This window comes from Pseudorasbora parva, chromosome 12 (genome assembly GCF_024679245.1).
Source record: "Pseudorasbora parva isolate DD20220531a chromosome 12, ASM2467924v1, whole genome shotgun sequence".
Taxonomy (NCBI): Eukaryota; Metazoa; Chordata; class Actinopteri; order Cypriniformes; family Gobionidae; genus Pseudorasbora; species Pseudorasbora parva.
In genome coordinates, this window is record NC_090183.1 from 3,320,130 (window position 1) to 3,336,868 (window position 16,739).

Consider the following 16,739-nt stretch of genomic DNA (forward strand, 5'->3'; position numbering starts at 1 on the left):
TGTAGTGGTGTTAATTTCAATATTATAATCTGTTAATGGTATTCAATGGAACTGATAAACAGTAACATTTGTATTAATGAACATTAACAAAGATTGATTAACAAATGAATGCATTAACCAATGTTAAATAACAGAAACCTATTGTATACTTGTATATATTTATAATAGATTTGCATTTCAAAATTATAGCATACAGTCTTTAAAGATAGTAGATATCTGTTTATGCAGAAGACATTTTAGATTGTACAGGACAAACTTCAGTTGACTGTCCCTCAAAAATCACCCAGAAATTCCTTATAAAATAAAAGTCTTTGATTAGTTTGCAAACCAGATCATATTCTCTCCATATGCCCACTTGTGCAGTTTTGCATTATGTTGCGTTCTACTGCTGGCCCAATTATCCAGCTTAGTTCATGTGCCATACTGGCGGCGTCCCTTTCTCTACTCGCTAGCGTCACCACTTGCGTTTCTGATAGAACAACAGTGAAATCAGATTAGCTTAAGCCGCTAAATGCATAGAGTTTGATCCCATTTGAAGGATGACAACACAGCGTATTTGTTTGTGTGTAAAAGGTGAATAAATCACACATAGGGAGAGAGAAAGAGGGCTAAAGACATGAAAAAGGACTTAGCCGCTCGCTCATAAGCTGCTTTGGCTCCGGGGGCACGACTCCCCTTCCAGCGATGTCACACCGCTGTTAGACATGGAAGGAGAAAGTGTTTATGAGCTCACACGGATTTAAGTGTCAGGTAGATGTGTCAGGCCACGGTATCCATGCTTTTGATTTTTTTATAGTCGGCTATAGCACTAAAAACCCCACACACTATCATGTTATTGTCCAAAAATGCATGGTATTACTATTGTACCATATCTAAAATATCAGTAAAACTTTACAGTGAGGCATATATTTTTTTTTTATACTGTGTATTTTTAGAACCGTGATACTAGTGTGTATTTTTAGAACCGTGATACTAGTGTGTATTTTTAGGACCATGGTACTGCCATGTATTTTTAGGGCAAAAATTAGGGAACAGATTAGAGCTGATAATAACGACATTAGTTAGCATGAACTAACAATTAAAATATCCATTAAACATTAACCAACTAACCATTAACCAATCTTAACAAAGATTCATAAATGCTGCTACAAATGTATTGCTCGTTAATAAAGTTAACTTTGTAAACTGTTACCAGTGTTTTGTCCTCCCTAAATTCACATTTCCGCTACAAAAAGTGCTGTTTACCCACAATTACCTTACAAAAGCCACATTTCAGGTTTCCTTCCAGAGGTCTCTGATTCACGCAGTGTCCCGTTCATGATCTCGTTCATTATCTGACATCATCTACATGCCTGACCCTTGTTCAGATTGACATGCGAAGCAGTCTGAGCGTGTGGCATTCGGCTCGTAACCCTGTGGTATTTGGGCACAAGGGCCTGATCGGATGAGAAGAGACAGATATCATATAGTGTCGCGTGTGCAGGGAACGGCCGGGCGGAGAGGCAAATACTAAGAAGAGCCCGGGGAGGAGAGGCCTGTCAACTCCACACAAGACATCAAACGGCACAGAGCGGCTCGCCGTGACAGATCACAAGGGTCTGGTCCTCCCGCGGGACAGTCCCAGCTAGATGACTAATGTTTGAAGGGAAAAGTACACTCTCGCTCTCATGCACACACATGCAGACGGCCGTGTAGATGGATTGGATCCCGCTCATATGATGACACATACACTGTACCAGTGTTCAATCCACTCCTGCACACGGGTTATTTCAGCCAAGAATGACAATTTACCCACCCTCATTCCATACAGCAGTTCCCAAAACTGATGTCTGAAGGGGATATTTGTTTTTAAATCCTACATGTTCAATGAAACCATCAAAATATGAGGAAAATATTTGATATTTAAAAAACTTTATTGACATATCAAACAAACTGATACATCTATGAAAACACATCACTGATAAATTATTAAATGTAACAAAATTATATTATATAATAATTTTATATATAATTATATATAATATTATATAATAAAGGAAGCAAGTGAACATTTGTCCTCGAAGTTGATGTGTTAGAAGCAGGAAAAATTGGCAAGTGTAAGGATTTGAGCGAGTTTGACAAGGGCCAAATTGTGATGGCTAGACGACTGGGTCAGAGCATCTCCAAAACTGCAGCTCTTGTGGGCTGTTCCCGGTCTGCAGTGGTCAGTATCTATCAAAAGTGCTCCAAGGAAGGAACAGTGGAGAACCGGCCACAGGGTCATGGGCGGCCAAGGCTCATTGATGCACGTGGGGAGCGAAGGCAGGCCCGTGGGGTCCGATCAAACAGACGAGCTACTGGAGCTCAAACTGCTCCAGAAGTTAATGCTGGTTCTGATAGAAAGGTGTCAGAATACACAGAGCATCTCAGTTTGTTGGGTATGGGGCGGCATAGCCGCAGACCAGTCAGGATGCCCTTGGTGACCCCTGACCCCGCCGAAAGCACCAACAGTGGCACGTGAGCATCAGGACTGGACCACGGAGCAATGGAAGAAGGTGGCCTGGTTTGAGGAATCATGTTTTCTTTTACATCACGTGGATGTTCAGGTGTGTGTGTGTGTGGCTTACCTGGGGAACACATGGCCCCAGGATGCACTATGGGAAGAAGGCGAGCCGGCGGAGGCAGTGTGATGCTTTGGGCAATGTTCTGCTGGGAAACCTTGGGTCCTCCATCCATGTGGATGTTACTTTGACACACACCATCTACTTAAGCATTGCTGAGACCATGATCAGCCTTTCATGGAAGTGGTATTCCCTGGTGTTGTGGCTTTTCCAGCAGGATAATGCTCCTGCTATGAAGCAAACATGGTTCAGGAATGGTTTGAGGAGCACAACAATGAGTTTGAGGCGTTGACTTGACTCCAAATTCCCCAGATCTCAATCCAGTCGAGCATCTGTGGGATGTGCTGAACAAACAAGTCCGATCCATGGAGGCCCCAACTTACAATGTACAGTTTTTAAAGGATCTGCTGCTAACATCTTGGTGCCTGATACCACAGCACACCTTCAGGGGTCTAGTGGAGTCCGTGCCTCGACGGGTCAGGGCTGTTTTGGCAGCAAAAGGGGGACCAACACAATGTAAGGTCATAATGTTATGCCTGGTCAGTGTATATATGCATGTAAGTGTTTGTTTGTGTGTGTGTGTGTGTGTGAGTGTGTGCGTGTGTGTGTGTGTGTGTGTGTGTGTGTGTGTGTGTGTGTGTGTGTGTGTGTGTGTGTGTGTGTGTGTGTGTGTGTGTGTGTGTGTGTGTGTGTGTGTGTCATTTCAAAAGTAAAATTATAAATAAATAAATAATGTTTTAAATTGACAAGTAAACAGATATATTTGCAGTGCCGGTCCTCGGAGGAGTCTAAAATGTGAAGTGTGAAATGAAGAGTAACTGAAAGGTCAGCTGTGATAATGAGGGTTATTTATGTGGAAGGAGGGAAATTACACTTATTCTCCCTTTTGCTTTTTGGACACATTTTGTATGGTAGTGAATTGTGCTTTTTCATTTGAATATCCATTCTGATTAATAATGAGAGGAGTCTGCATGCACTGAGCCTGTTCTGGCATTCATGGTTAAAGTCAAAGAAAAATGCATATTTTATTCTTATCTGTATCGGAGTTATAAATGTAGTTACAGATAAAAAGTTAAATTTTTTTGTTGTTGCATTTTTTGGATTTTTTTTTTAATGCATGCATTAATTAAAAGGGGTGATGAATTGAGAAATCAACTTTCCCTTGAGCTTTTGATATATAAAGGTCATGGTAATATAAGAATATCCTGTAAGTTTCAGAGCTGAAAACTTCCTTGTTAGTCAAAGAAAAGCTTTTATAGACAGCAGGCTTAGACAACGTATGTGTGCGCATCTTGACGAAACACACCTCTAAAGGATAATAAGCATGTCTAATTCAGTAGCCCCACCCACCAATTTGTCTAATTCAGTAGCCCCGCCCAACAATTTGTCTAATTCAGTAGCCCCGCCCAACAATTTGTCTAATTCAGTAGCCCCGCCCACCGACTCATTGAGCTGCGCTAGCCAGCAGCAGTAAACATGCCAAAGATAGCAAGATATTGTGGAAGGACACAGTCGCTGCATAAGCTTCCTTCGGATCATAATAGTAGGAATAAGTGAAACTTGTGTTAGATTTATTTTTAATGAAGATCCAGCTCACATGGGGAAGACATGTACGCGTGTTCGCTTCATTTCACTGCGGAATCGTTTGGAAACATGTCTCAAGTCGACGCAGGATTTGCAGACATATTGAGATTAAAACACAATGCTGTGCTTCTATATTGGATCCGACAGGAATGGTGCAGCACACTTATGTCAGTAAAACATGTTTTTTATAGTATTACATTGTTACAGATCATACTGATTATGTGTACGTGTCTAACAGAACTTACCTTTAGCTCACTGTCACAGGCTGGAGAATCCTTTATTTGTTGGTTCATTGTGATTCGGGGTCAGACTCGGACATGTATGGGCCAGGGCTCAGGCTGTGTGTTTTCCAGACGGGCTACCAAAACAAAAGCCTGTTGGCAGAAAGATGAATCTCAAATAGTGAAATAATATTCCTTTCTTTGTCTGCGCTGTTCACTCTCTCTTGACTTGACATTTGAAGAGTGCGCATGCGCACGTGTGTGTGTGTGTTTGCACGGTTCTTATATCCACTTATTGGGCAGGCCATGTAATGCAAACATAATCGTCCAATCAGCGGGTGGATGAGAAATAAATCATTGTTTGATAAAGACATTTACGAGCCCTGAGGTTGAGAGAATCATTCCGGATGCCGCTTTCAAAACAATCCTTCCCTCATGTGATCTGACAGGGGAGCAGAAGCTCATTAAATATGCAAATCTTATCCAATGGTAACTGGACTGCATTTATATAGCGCTTTCAACAAACCCTATAGCCATCCAAAGCGATTCAATTTTTTTGTCGCACATTCACCCATTCCTAAACCGACGGCGATGTCAGTCATGTAAAGCACCATCAGCTCGTCAGGAGCAGCTGAGGTTAGGTGTCTTGCTCATGGACACCTCGACTCTTGGTCAGGTGGAACCGGGGATTGAACCGCCAACCTTCCGGTTGTCTCCAGTGTGTCACGCCCATCAAACCCAGCGTTCAGAAGAGAGCCTCAAAGCCAGTGTAGAAAATAGTTAAACACTTAAAAACCTATTACTTAGTAGTTATGATGTTTTTTAATGTAAAAAACCCACAAAAGTAATTTGTTGACCCCAGACAACAGTATAAAATAAAACCCAGTTCATGACACCTTTACGCCGCATTCACACGGGGCGTAGGCGTTAACGCTTGACGGAGGGCGTCGCTGAAGCTGGGTGCTGACGCGATCATCATAGTGACAACAGCCAATCACATTAACTTGCTGCTTGGACCAAAACACAACACAAAAAAGCGCCTTTTTATGACAGCTAGTCTGTGAGATGAAATGGATGCCGATTTGGCTGTATGTGCGAGTGCGATTGCCCGTGTAGTTGTTGTCAGCGCACTGCACAGGTGCACGAAGCTGTTAAGTACATTAAATCCTGAAAAAGCACCGAGAGCGGGAAGAATATCATGTAGTGGTCCAGGAGCTGCGTCTGGATTTTTAATGGTCTATGGTCTGGATGGTTCACGGAGCAGTAATGAACGCAATTGGCTAGCGTCTGCTGTAGGATATTTGCATACGGCGATCTGATTGGATGACGCCTGCGCTGGGTCTTGAAAAGTTGAGAATTCTTCAACTTCTGCCGCTTGCAATGCGAGTGAAGCGCCGCGACGGAACCCACAATTCAGTTCGGCAAAGGATGATGTCACCCATTCAAAGTAAATGGGAAGCGTTAACGCCTACGCCCCGTGTGAATGCAGCGTTAGTATTCCTTTTGTCTTGAGTGGCACTAAAAATTTCTATACAGATACTTGAATTATAATTTTTTTGAACCAGTTTAATGAAATTAATCTAAATGAACTGATTCTCTAAAAAATGTACAGCGTTCCCACTTTTTAACAAGTGATTTTCCATGCAATCATTTGTGATTAATTGGACATGGATTTTTTTTATTTGAAATTTTTTTATACCAATTGCACTCAATTTCTAGCCAATTAAATATTTTGAAGTGGAGCGTAATTGAAGAATTCTTTACTTGCTATGTAATTGTTAGATATTTTATTAATTTCATTGACTTTTCATGGCTTGGAAATCACAACTTGATATTCCTAGGTTTTTCCGAGCACTGTGTAAATGTAATTATCGCCTCCGCTAACTACTTACAATTAGTAACTCCCCTCATGGCTGGTGGATATTTCATGCAAATTAAAACTTTTTCCTTGAACTTCCCGTTCCGTCTCAGAGGTCAACATCCTCCTCCTCTGTGTGAAGAAGGAAGACTTTGGCAGAGGACCTTTGGTCCTGGAAGACTCCGGAGAACGTGCTAGACTTTTGGGAGACTCTTCTCTTCTCACTTTCCAAGCCTGACGCAGCTTAAGAGGTCATGAGGGGCTGTTGGATGGAAATCTAATTAGATGATTTTGCTTGAGGGAGCTGTGTTTGCCACTCAATAAACTCCCACACAGTGGTTCTCTCTTACAATCTTACCCCCCTTCACATTATTTTTCTCTGTCTATCTTTCTTAGAAGTCCCTGCTTCTCTCTCTCTCTGTTTTCCCTTTTCCCTCCACAAAGCCCCTCAGGCATTAGTTTCGCCCTCAGAATTGGAAATATCACATGACCTTTTGTTGTGTCTGTCCTTGGCATTGCAATTAACGTTTGTTAAGAAAACAGTGCATTCATATATTCTTTTTATTCTTCTTTTCTCATTTCCCCTTGTTTACTTTTTTAGCAACCCAACAACAGCTCATTAAACAAATGAGGGTCACAAAAATAGGAGGAATGGGATCATTCCAATTAAAAGCTCTGCTTCCTTAAAGTCAACGTGAAGAATTGACCCTGTTTAATTTCTTAATGCATATTTCTGGCTCTACTGTGAACGATTCATCAGTGCACGTTAAGAAAAACACAGGGTCACACTTTAGATCAGGGTCCAATTAACTATTAACTATGACTTTCTCTTCAATAAACTTCTAATTTCTGCTTATTATTAGCTTGAAAAGTAGTTGATAAGTTAAGGATTAAGAGATTTAGAATATGGTCATAAAGAATAAGGCATTAATATGTGCTTAATAAGCACTAATAAACATCTAATCATATCCAATAATCAACTAGTTAATAGTGAGAACTGGACCCTAAACTACCAAAGATTTTTGTCTTTATCTTTCTTCAACATGTTTGTAAAACTTGTTCAGCTCTGAAATGACTTTCTGTGTCATCCACCTGACTGTCCTATATTTTCCAACCAATTATTGATTATTATATTAAATAATGAGGAAGACGATTCACTTTACACTTTGATTGATCAGATTGCTATCCGATACCTGCACATACAGGTCATGTAAATGTGGTCATATCATTTTAGTATTATTTGCGTACTATTATAGTTTTTATTAAGATTAATAATGCATAAGAAACTAGTTCTGCACACAAGGGTGTTTTAGGGACAAAACCTTGCAAATGTCTTGAAATACATCATCTGAACAATGTCTTGAGGTGTGGTGGCAACCGTAAGAGAAATAATTGACTCCGGCCGTTGAATTATTAGGTGCAAGCTCAAAAATATAAAAGCATTAAGTAATCTTAAATGCATCTTGGAAGACATTTAAACTGGATCTTTGCATGGTCAGATAATAAAAAAGGCATGCCGTTGTGCAAATATGTTAAATCTGAATTTAGAAAAGAACCAGTTCATAAGAGTCATTTGTTCACTGGTGGTGAATCAGTGACGTAATAAGGTTCAGGGAATGTGTACAGATCCAAAGACCGTGAAAATAATTTGATTCGGCATTTTTTTCAAAAGTACCGATTCCCAATTCCCAGCCTTGCATAAGGCGCGGGCAGCATTTCCTCCACAAGCACGAGTTTAAGCCCATGCATTCGATGAGGGATGTGTAGAAGGAGACGCTCAGCTGGAGTTCTCCAAAACTTCTCTTTCAAGCTGGGAAGAGACCAATAAACAAACATCTTTAAAATACAACGTGTCCTGTTTCGCCCTGCTTCTCTGTCATGTGGCTGGAGTTTGTGTAGCGCTCTGTGCAGTTTTCTGTTCTCCAGACAATGCGAACCGTCACTGGAGCGCGGTGTGTTGATTAAAGGCGGTTAAATGCGACCTGCCGACGCTGTAGCGTATGCATTATCAGCCGCAGACAGAAGTGGAGCGCTGCGAATAATGAGGCTGATGGGAAGAATACGCTAGAGTTTAGTTTAAAGCTGCTGTGGATGGAATCAACCATAAACATTATCAGCTGCAAGTACTCCCAGAGTTATGAAATATGTTCTGGAGTTTCAACACCTGGAGTTTTACTCTAGTATCGAGAACATTTGTAATTTCCAGAGTTCATTGCCTGGTGGTTTAATTACGTTCCAAATTAATGTCTATGCTGGTTCACAGCTGGTTAATTTTTATCTTGGACCAATATGCTTCAATTGTTCATTTGTTGTTCCATGGAAATTAGTTATTTTATAATTGCCAACACTTTACAATAAGGGTGAAAATGTTGCCGTAGTGAAATGCATTAGCTATCACTAAGAACAGAAAACTTGTTTGTTAGTTAATAGTGTATTAACTAATGTTAACATAGAACTTTTTCACTGTTAAAAAAATAATTAATATACACTATGTTGCCAAAAGTATTGGGGTGCCCTCCAATTCACTGAGTTCAGGTGTTCAATCTCTTAATGGCCACAGGTGTATAAATCAAGCTCTAGGCCTGCAGACGCTTCTACACACATTAGTGAAAGAATGGGTCTTTCTCAGGAGCTCAGTGAACTCAAGCGTGGGGCCGTAATAGGTTGCCACCTGTGCAATAAGTCCATTCCTGACATTTCCTCACGACTAAATATTCCACGCTCAGCTGTTGAGGCTGAGGATCACAGTGCGCAGAAGTAACCAACTTTCTGCAGATTCAATAGCTAACAACCTCCAAACTTCTGTGGCCTTCAGATGAGCTCACGAACAGCGTAGAGAGCTTCATGGAATGGGTTTCCATGGCCGAGCAGCTCATCCAAGCCTTACATTCAATTCAATTCACATTTATTTGTATAGTGCTTTTCACAGTACATAATATTTCAATGCTGCTTCTCAGTAAATGCATGTGTCTACATTATGATTTAAAGTGGTTTGATAGACTGTGGTGGTGTCCAAGGTATATATTTCAGAAATGTACATATACAAAGCACACAGTTAGCTTAAAAAAAAAGTATTATTAACCAGTATAAAAAATGTAATTACATCAAGTGCAATGAAAATTGTGGGAAGACTGGACTCTAGAGCAGTGAGACGTGTTCTCTGGAGTGACCAATCATGCTTCTCTGTCTGCCAATCCCATGGATGAGTCTGGGTTTGGCGGTTGCCAGGAGAACGGGACTTGCCTGACTGCATTGTTCAAAGTGTAATGTTTGGTGGAGGGGGGATTATGGTGTGGGGTTCTTTTTCAGGGGCTGAGCTTGGCCCCTTAGTTCCATTGAAAGGAACTCTTAATGCTTCAGCATACCAAGACATGTTGAACAATTTCATGCTCCCAACTTTGTGGGAACAAAAATGGCCACTCTCTGTTATAACATGACTGCACAAAGCGTCGGTCTATAAAGACATGGATGAGTGAGTTTGGTCTCTCTCTCTCTCTCTCTCTCTCTCTCTCTCTCTCTCTCTCTCTCTCTCTCTCTCTCTCTCTCTCTCTCTCTCTCTCTCGGGAGGGAACGAGGGAGAGGAAATAGCCTCTAGACATGACCCAGGTTGAACTCCTAATCATCCTGACAGTTCACACTGCCCCTGTTTTGACAGATGAAAAAAAAAATATTTTGAAGCCATGCATTTCTAAGGTTAATGTATAGCTGAAGTTTCCATGTGTTTAACACCGAGGAACGAGAATTCTGATTTCACACAAGGCTTCTTTAACTCAACTTTACCTTAACTTACTCTCGTAATGATTGGCAAGCCTGCCTGCAGCTCACAGCCTGCGATAACAGCACTGAGTGCACAGCCGTGAATGAATGTTAACACCAAGGTCTGTTTCTGTGCCAGAATATGTTTCCATGTGAGCGTGACTGACAGTCAGTGGGCTTTAAACCAGCATGAGTAAATGCGCAGTCCAGCTCTTACATTAGACAGAGATCAGCAGCTCAGGGCAGAAACATACTGTAAATAACATACTTAAAAAAGTGTGTGTGTGTGTGTGTGTGTGTGTGTGTGTGTGTGTGTGTGTGTGTGTGTGTGTGTGTGTGTGTGTGTGTGTGTGTGTGTGTGTGTGTGTGTAATAAGCATCAGGGTGATTGTTTTCTTCTAATGTGTCATTAAAGTGTTACTATAGATATGAACTGTTTAAAGGGTACAATAAAAGTTAAAAAAAAAAAAAAGTTCACACACAAGTGGATATTCTGTCATTTTTTACTCATCCTTGTGTCTGATTAAATAAATAAATAAATAAATAAATAATAACTAGAGATGGTGATCATGGCTTTTAAAAACACTGTAAAAGTACAGTAGTTTAAAAGCATAGTATAATATATATACGTACCATATGATATCTATACAAAAGTTGATATTCCCTGATAATATTTTGTTTACACTTAGATGACATGCCTTACTTTGATGTAATTTATATTTAATAATTTATTATTATATATTTATATTTATTTATAACTTGACAGCAATGTAAGTCTCTTTGGATAAAGGGATCTGCCAAATATATAAAAGTCAATATTATTTATATTATTTATATTATTTATATTATAAAAGTCAATATTATTTGAATTCAAAATGCAGAATTAGACATGGCATTTGAGAGACTTTATTTAAATCTATCGTATGACATTATACGACATGGAGTGCATATCAAGTGCATAAATACGTCATATTTAAATATATAGGCCTTCTTGTTTATTGAAAAGTGTTGCACAAAAAATAACAGCATGCAGGTTTTGAAATGGCATGATGTGAGTGAGTGAGTATAACAGAATAATATGTGCATTTTTAGGTGAACTATTTCTTTAAAAGCTTCAGCGAATGGTAGGTTTCTCGTCCCGGGAGCGCGGCACGGTAGAGTCATCAAACCGAGCGCGTCCTCGAGGACTGGGGCTTGAAGGCAAGCACTTTGCCACTCTTGGAAACTCCAGCTTTAATCATTTTAAAGGGAAAACATCAGTGTTAGTGTGTGGTCTCCTTTGAGTATAGCACTGCGCCTCACAAGCATTTGTCCTTGCTTTCACTTTCTGCGTGCGTGCGCGCGTTTTCCTTTTCATTTTCCAATCTGAGGAAGCATGATTGTTCCTTTCTGACTTCATTCGGAGCAGGAAAGACTTTGCAAAAAGAATTTTAATTTACATTTCCCCCCTCTCTCCTCTAATTACACTTTTGGATTTTCTATCACCTTCCTAAAAATTGACGTAAATGCAGTGCGAGCCTTTTGATGACCGTGTAATGAGAAATGAGCAACAAGAGAACAGGAATTTTAGCGGGATTGTCTGAAGTGCCGCCCACTCCCTCTCTTTTCCCGCGCCTCGGTTCCTCCCGCCCCTTCTAAGCGCTTCCATCTGTTGTCTCACTAACCAGCTAATGTAGTAACTGGGCCCGATGCCTCTCACAAGTACGCCCACTCTCACTGCGACAACAACTTCTTTGCCTTGCGCTTCTGATTTATCACAGAAACTGTCATTCCAGAGCTCAGAGCTCAGTGTAGTTGTAGCATAATATGACAAAAAAGGCCATTTGTTGTTACAGTTTCGGAAGACAAATGTCATTTCTAATGTGTGCTTCATGAGTGCAAAACGCTCCGGGTTCACTGTATATTCACTTTTGTATAATTTGTTATGTTTAATAATTACAGATCACTGTACTAAGCTGTTGTGCAAAATGTTATGCTATGTTGTTAGTTCATAGTGCATTAACTAATGTCATCCTATAATTGTTTTACAGTTATTTTACTGCATGTAAAAATGTTTTTCGTTGTTAGCTCTTCTTAATTATTGCATTAACTATAATCTTAACTTTACTGTGATTTAACACCAATAATTTTGAAGAGATAATAATATATATAATATACGATAACATGTTACACACACACACACACACACACACACACACACACACACACACACACACACACACACACACACACACACACACACACACACACACACACACACACACACACACACACAACATATGAAAATAATTTATTGTGTTGTTTGTTTGTCCTAAATATATATTTCACATTTCAAAAAGCAGTTTTGCTAAATGTTACACAGCAGGTTGACTAGTTGCTCAGTTCTGCCATTAGTCCCTGCTGGTGGTTTTAAGAGCCAGAATTATTGCAAACTGCCCTTCAACCTTTCAAGTGTTGGCCAGAGGCTGACAGGAACCATAAGCAAGTGGAGCATGACTTGTGTTTGTGCTGTTTGTGAACTTAGCAATGTAGATATCCAGGTTTTGGTTTGCCATCGGTATCATCTCAGCGGTGTAGATGTACTCTAGACTAACACGGTGTTAAGACTGCTGAAGCTGCACAGTGTACAGTGAGTCATTTACATAAGGTAAATATTGACTTCTCCGCTACTTTTCTGGATGAGAAGTCGACTGGTGAGTAGTCATGCAATCTTGCTACGTTCCTTTAGTGTGCATCTGTGGGATTTTTTCAGCTGTTTTATGATCCAGAAGGTGAAAATGCTGCATCTGATCACTTAGTAACGCAACAGTACTACTCATTCAACAACACATGATGCATGTACGCTTCAGGACGACACACACACACACACACACACACACACACACACACACACACACACACACACACACACACACACACACACACACACACACACACACACACACACACACACACACACACACACACAATGAGGTTTATTAGAGTCTCTTTCTGTGTCTTTCTCCAGCTCATTCACACCATCAGTGTGGTGGACAGGGATGAACCTCAGTCTGGACATCGCTTCTATTTCACGCTGGCACCCGAGGCCTCCAACAACCGCCACTTTACTCTATGGGACATCAAGGGTGAGAGACTGGATCTTTACCTTTTAACTATATGTTGTGGATGCACCGGATCGTTTCATTTTACATGCATGAATATTGCATTTATCTATTGCTTGGAAGTCTGGAATAGTTACGCCAGTCTCACATGATCCTTCAAAGATCATTCTAATATGTGACACTGGAGCACAAACAATAGCCAACAATACAATGCATCTCAGCCAAATATTTCCCTAACAAACCATACATCAATGAGAGGCTTATTTATTCAGCCAACAATACATTGCATCAAAATTATCATTTTTTCTGTTATACCAAAAATCATTAGGATATTAAAGGGATATTTCACCGGTTTTTCATATTAAACTATGTTTTTCCCTTAAAGGGATCCCCTGGTGTTAAGACTTGTATGGCTTAATATATCATAAATGATGTCTCTTACTGAAAAATATAGTAGAAAACCCATGAAAGATCTACGTTATTTAAAAAATCATTTTTTCATTTGGACCGTGGGCAGCGCCATTTTGTTTGCGTTCTAGGGTGATGACGTAGAATGGTGGCACTCGGCAATCAGCTGCCGTTACTCGTAGCTATATTTACCACAACGCAACTCGAAAATTGTTTCAGAGTTTAATTTAGATAATTTTAAAGGAGATTTTCTCAATATTTAGTCATTTTTTTCATCCTCAGATTCCAGATTTTCAAATAGTTGTATCTCAGCCAAATATTGTCCCAATAAGCCACACATCAATGGAAAGCTTATTTATTCAGCTTTCAGATGATATATAAATCTCAATAAAATAAAAATAAAAAAAAACATTGTGGTCCAGGGTCACATATGCTGATTACATAAATTAAATAGAAAATTGCAATAATATTTCACAGCATTACTGTTTTACTGTATTTTTATCAAATAAAAGCAAACTTTTGATCAGTGGTGTATCTATTAGCTATTGGATTTATACAGAAAGGTGCCACAAAGTAGTTAATGGGCATACAATCACATTTACAGATAAAATCAGAAAAAGGGCAGTTTTTGAGACTATCTTTGACTCATTTATGTATGGATGCAGAATTTTAACTCTGGTCCCTGTTTGGTTTTGCAAAGACATTTCACCTTTGACTCGTGTGTGTGTGTGTGTGTGTGTGTGTGTGTGTGTGTGTGTGTGTGTGTGTGTGTGTGTATGTTTGTGTGTGTGTGGCACGATGACCACAGCTTAGGTCTGTGTCTCCTGCGAAGGAGAAATCAATACGAGTTACACTGTCTTCCTCTTAATCCTCTCTTGTTGGACAGTTTTCGACTGTCTGCCCATCTTCAGGTGAAATGGAAACATCAGGTCTGTTTGTTGAGTCTGACGTACTGTTAGAAAGAAACTTCACAAAATTATCCAACCAGTCAGCGTTTCTACAAAGCAGTTTTACACTATCTTTGAGTGAACCTCCCCAAGTGGACACCTTATCTTTTCCTCGACGCTCATGGATAATCAGATGTACACAGTTCCTCCAGGATGTGTCGTGTTCCACACTCCTCGACAGGACGCTCGAGTGCGAGTGTATCCGCTCTCCCGAAAAGACCAATATGAGCAGAAAAAAAAGCTTTTAGTGTAAGTCTGACTTGACAAATGCAATCTTTCATGAACGCTCCCCAGAGGTAGGCCGCATTGTCACTTTTATGACATCACCTTCTGTTGTAGCATCTGGTGTTTGTGTTCGGAAACAGAGGATGAGGGGTATTTAATATTTCTGTCCAATTCATATGCATGAATTTTCTGTTATGTACTGGGAATACTTTTGTGTTGATTATTTCGACTTTAAGAATCATTATTTAAAGAAACAAAATGCTTTGTGGATTTTTGTTTCATGTTAAAAGTTGACAAATGTTTGGTAGATTATCACATTAAAAATTCTAATTACATCACACATGAAATTACAAAATGAACGGACCGGCGGATGGATGGTTTTTTTTTAAAGATGGATGGATAGATGGATGGATGGATGGATGGATGGATGGATGGATGGATGGATGGATGGATGGATAGATAGATAGATAGATAGATAGATAGATAGATAGATAGATAGATAGATAGATAGATAGATAGATAGATAGATAGATAGATGGATGGATGGATGGATGGATGGATGGATGGATGGATGGATGGATGGATGGATGGATGGATGGATGGATGGATGGATGGATGGATGGATAGATAGATAGATAGATAGATAGATAGATAGATAGATAGATAGATAGATAGATAGATATGGGTGGGTGGATGGATGGATGGATGGATGGATGGATGGATGGATGGATGGATGGATGAGTGTCCTTCTACAAAATAAAGTCTTCTTAAGGCTGTTATAAAGTGTGCTCCTGGAATGTCCCTGTAATGCTATCTGGTTAGGGAGCAAACTAGAATAATTGACATGAATCCACCTGCAAATAATCAGGCATTTTCTTTTTAGATAGCTCTCAATGTATATATTTTCTAATTTCTGCCCTGCTTTTGTCAGTCTTCTATTTGTTGTGTCTCCCCAAACGCCGGCCCGTCACAGGCTGAGCGGGATTGTGTTATTGCCGGGCTCTTTAGAGATGTGTGTAAGTTGATGTGACGCATGGGCAAATCCAGACTGATCTGACAGGATGGAAATGTCATCTGTGGAGAGCCAGGGAAATGTCAGCGGAGCACGTGAGGGCGGCCGAGGGCTGCACAAACACACGCTTGAGCGGAGACCCCTGCGCGGGACACACACACACAGACACATGCACTGTGAGACACACAAACTAGAGGAACTATAGCTGTTAGAAACACACTTGTTTAGTCAAACACTGTGAGAAAACAAACTGTGCAAGTGTGCAATGATGTGTAAAAGAGTGCATCTCATGAAACAGGTCATATTTCTCTCCAAAATCAAGAAAAACATTAGGAGAAACTCTTAAAAATAATGGCCATGCCAGTCCATTTTAGCAACATCAAACCTCCTTCAATAAAATATTTCTATAATTAAATCACTGACAGAGACCCCTCATCTATCAGCCAATCACTGTGGTCATAGTTAGGAATAGTGATGACATCTTCCATAGCAACAAGGTTATTTTTTGATAAAATAATTGCAGGCTTAATAAGACGAAGATACTTGTTTCAAAACATTTAAATAGTAATTTTCCTTTTGACTGGTGTATATGTGTGTGTGTGTGTGTGTGTGTGTGTGTGTGTGTGTGTGTGTGTGTGTGTGTGTGTGTGTGTGTGTGTGTGTGTGTGAGAGCCTGTTTATGTGGTTTATGAGGACACAAATTTGTATAACTACATGGGTGTTACACTGGTATTACTCTATAAATGTGGTTTATGAGGACATATCAAATGTCCTCATAATTCAAATGGCCTTAAAAACATACTAAATGATGTTTTTTTGAGAAAGTAAAAATGCAGAATGTTTCCTGTGATGGGTAGGTTTAGGGGCAGGGGCAGTGTAAGGGGATAGAAAATACAGTTTGTACAGTATAAAACCTATTACGCCTATGGAGAGTCCCTGTAAACCACATAGACCAACATGTGTGTGTGTGTGTGTGTGTGTGTGTGTGTGTGTGTGTGTGTGTGTGTGTGTGTGTGTGTGTGTGTGTG

The 16,739-nt window shown here is 40.0% G+C and overlaps 1 protein-coding gene across 2 annotated transcripts in view; it reads left to right on the top strand.

Moving 5' to 3' along the window:
* The window catches only part of LOC137093828 (cadherin-22-like), a 247,716-nt gene that overhangs the window by 203,912 nt on the left and 27,065 nt on the right, over nucleotides 1-16,739 (top strand). For both annotated transcript variants that reach the window (XM_067458760.1, XM_067458761.1), the window contains one exon: nucleotides 13,026-13,143. In XM_067458760.1, coding sequence (XP_067314861.1) covers nucleotides 13,026-13,143 — 118 coding nt within the window. The remainder of the gene's footprint in view (nucleotides 1-13,025; nucleotides 13,144-16,739) is intronic.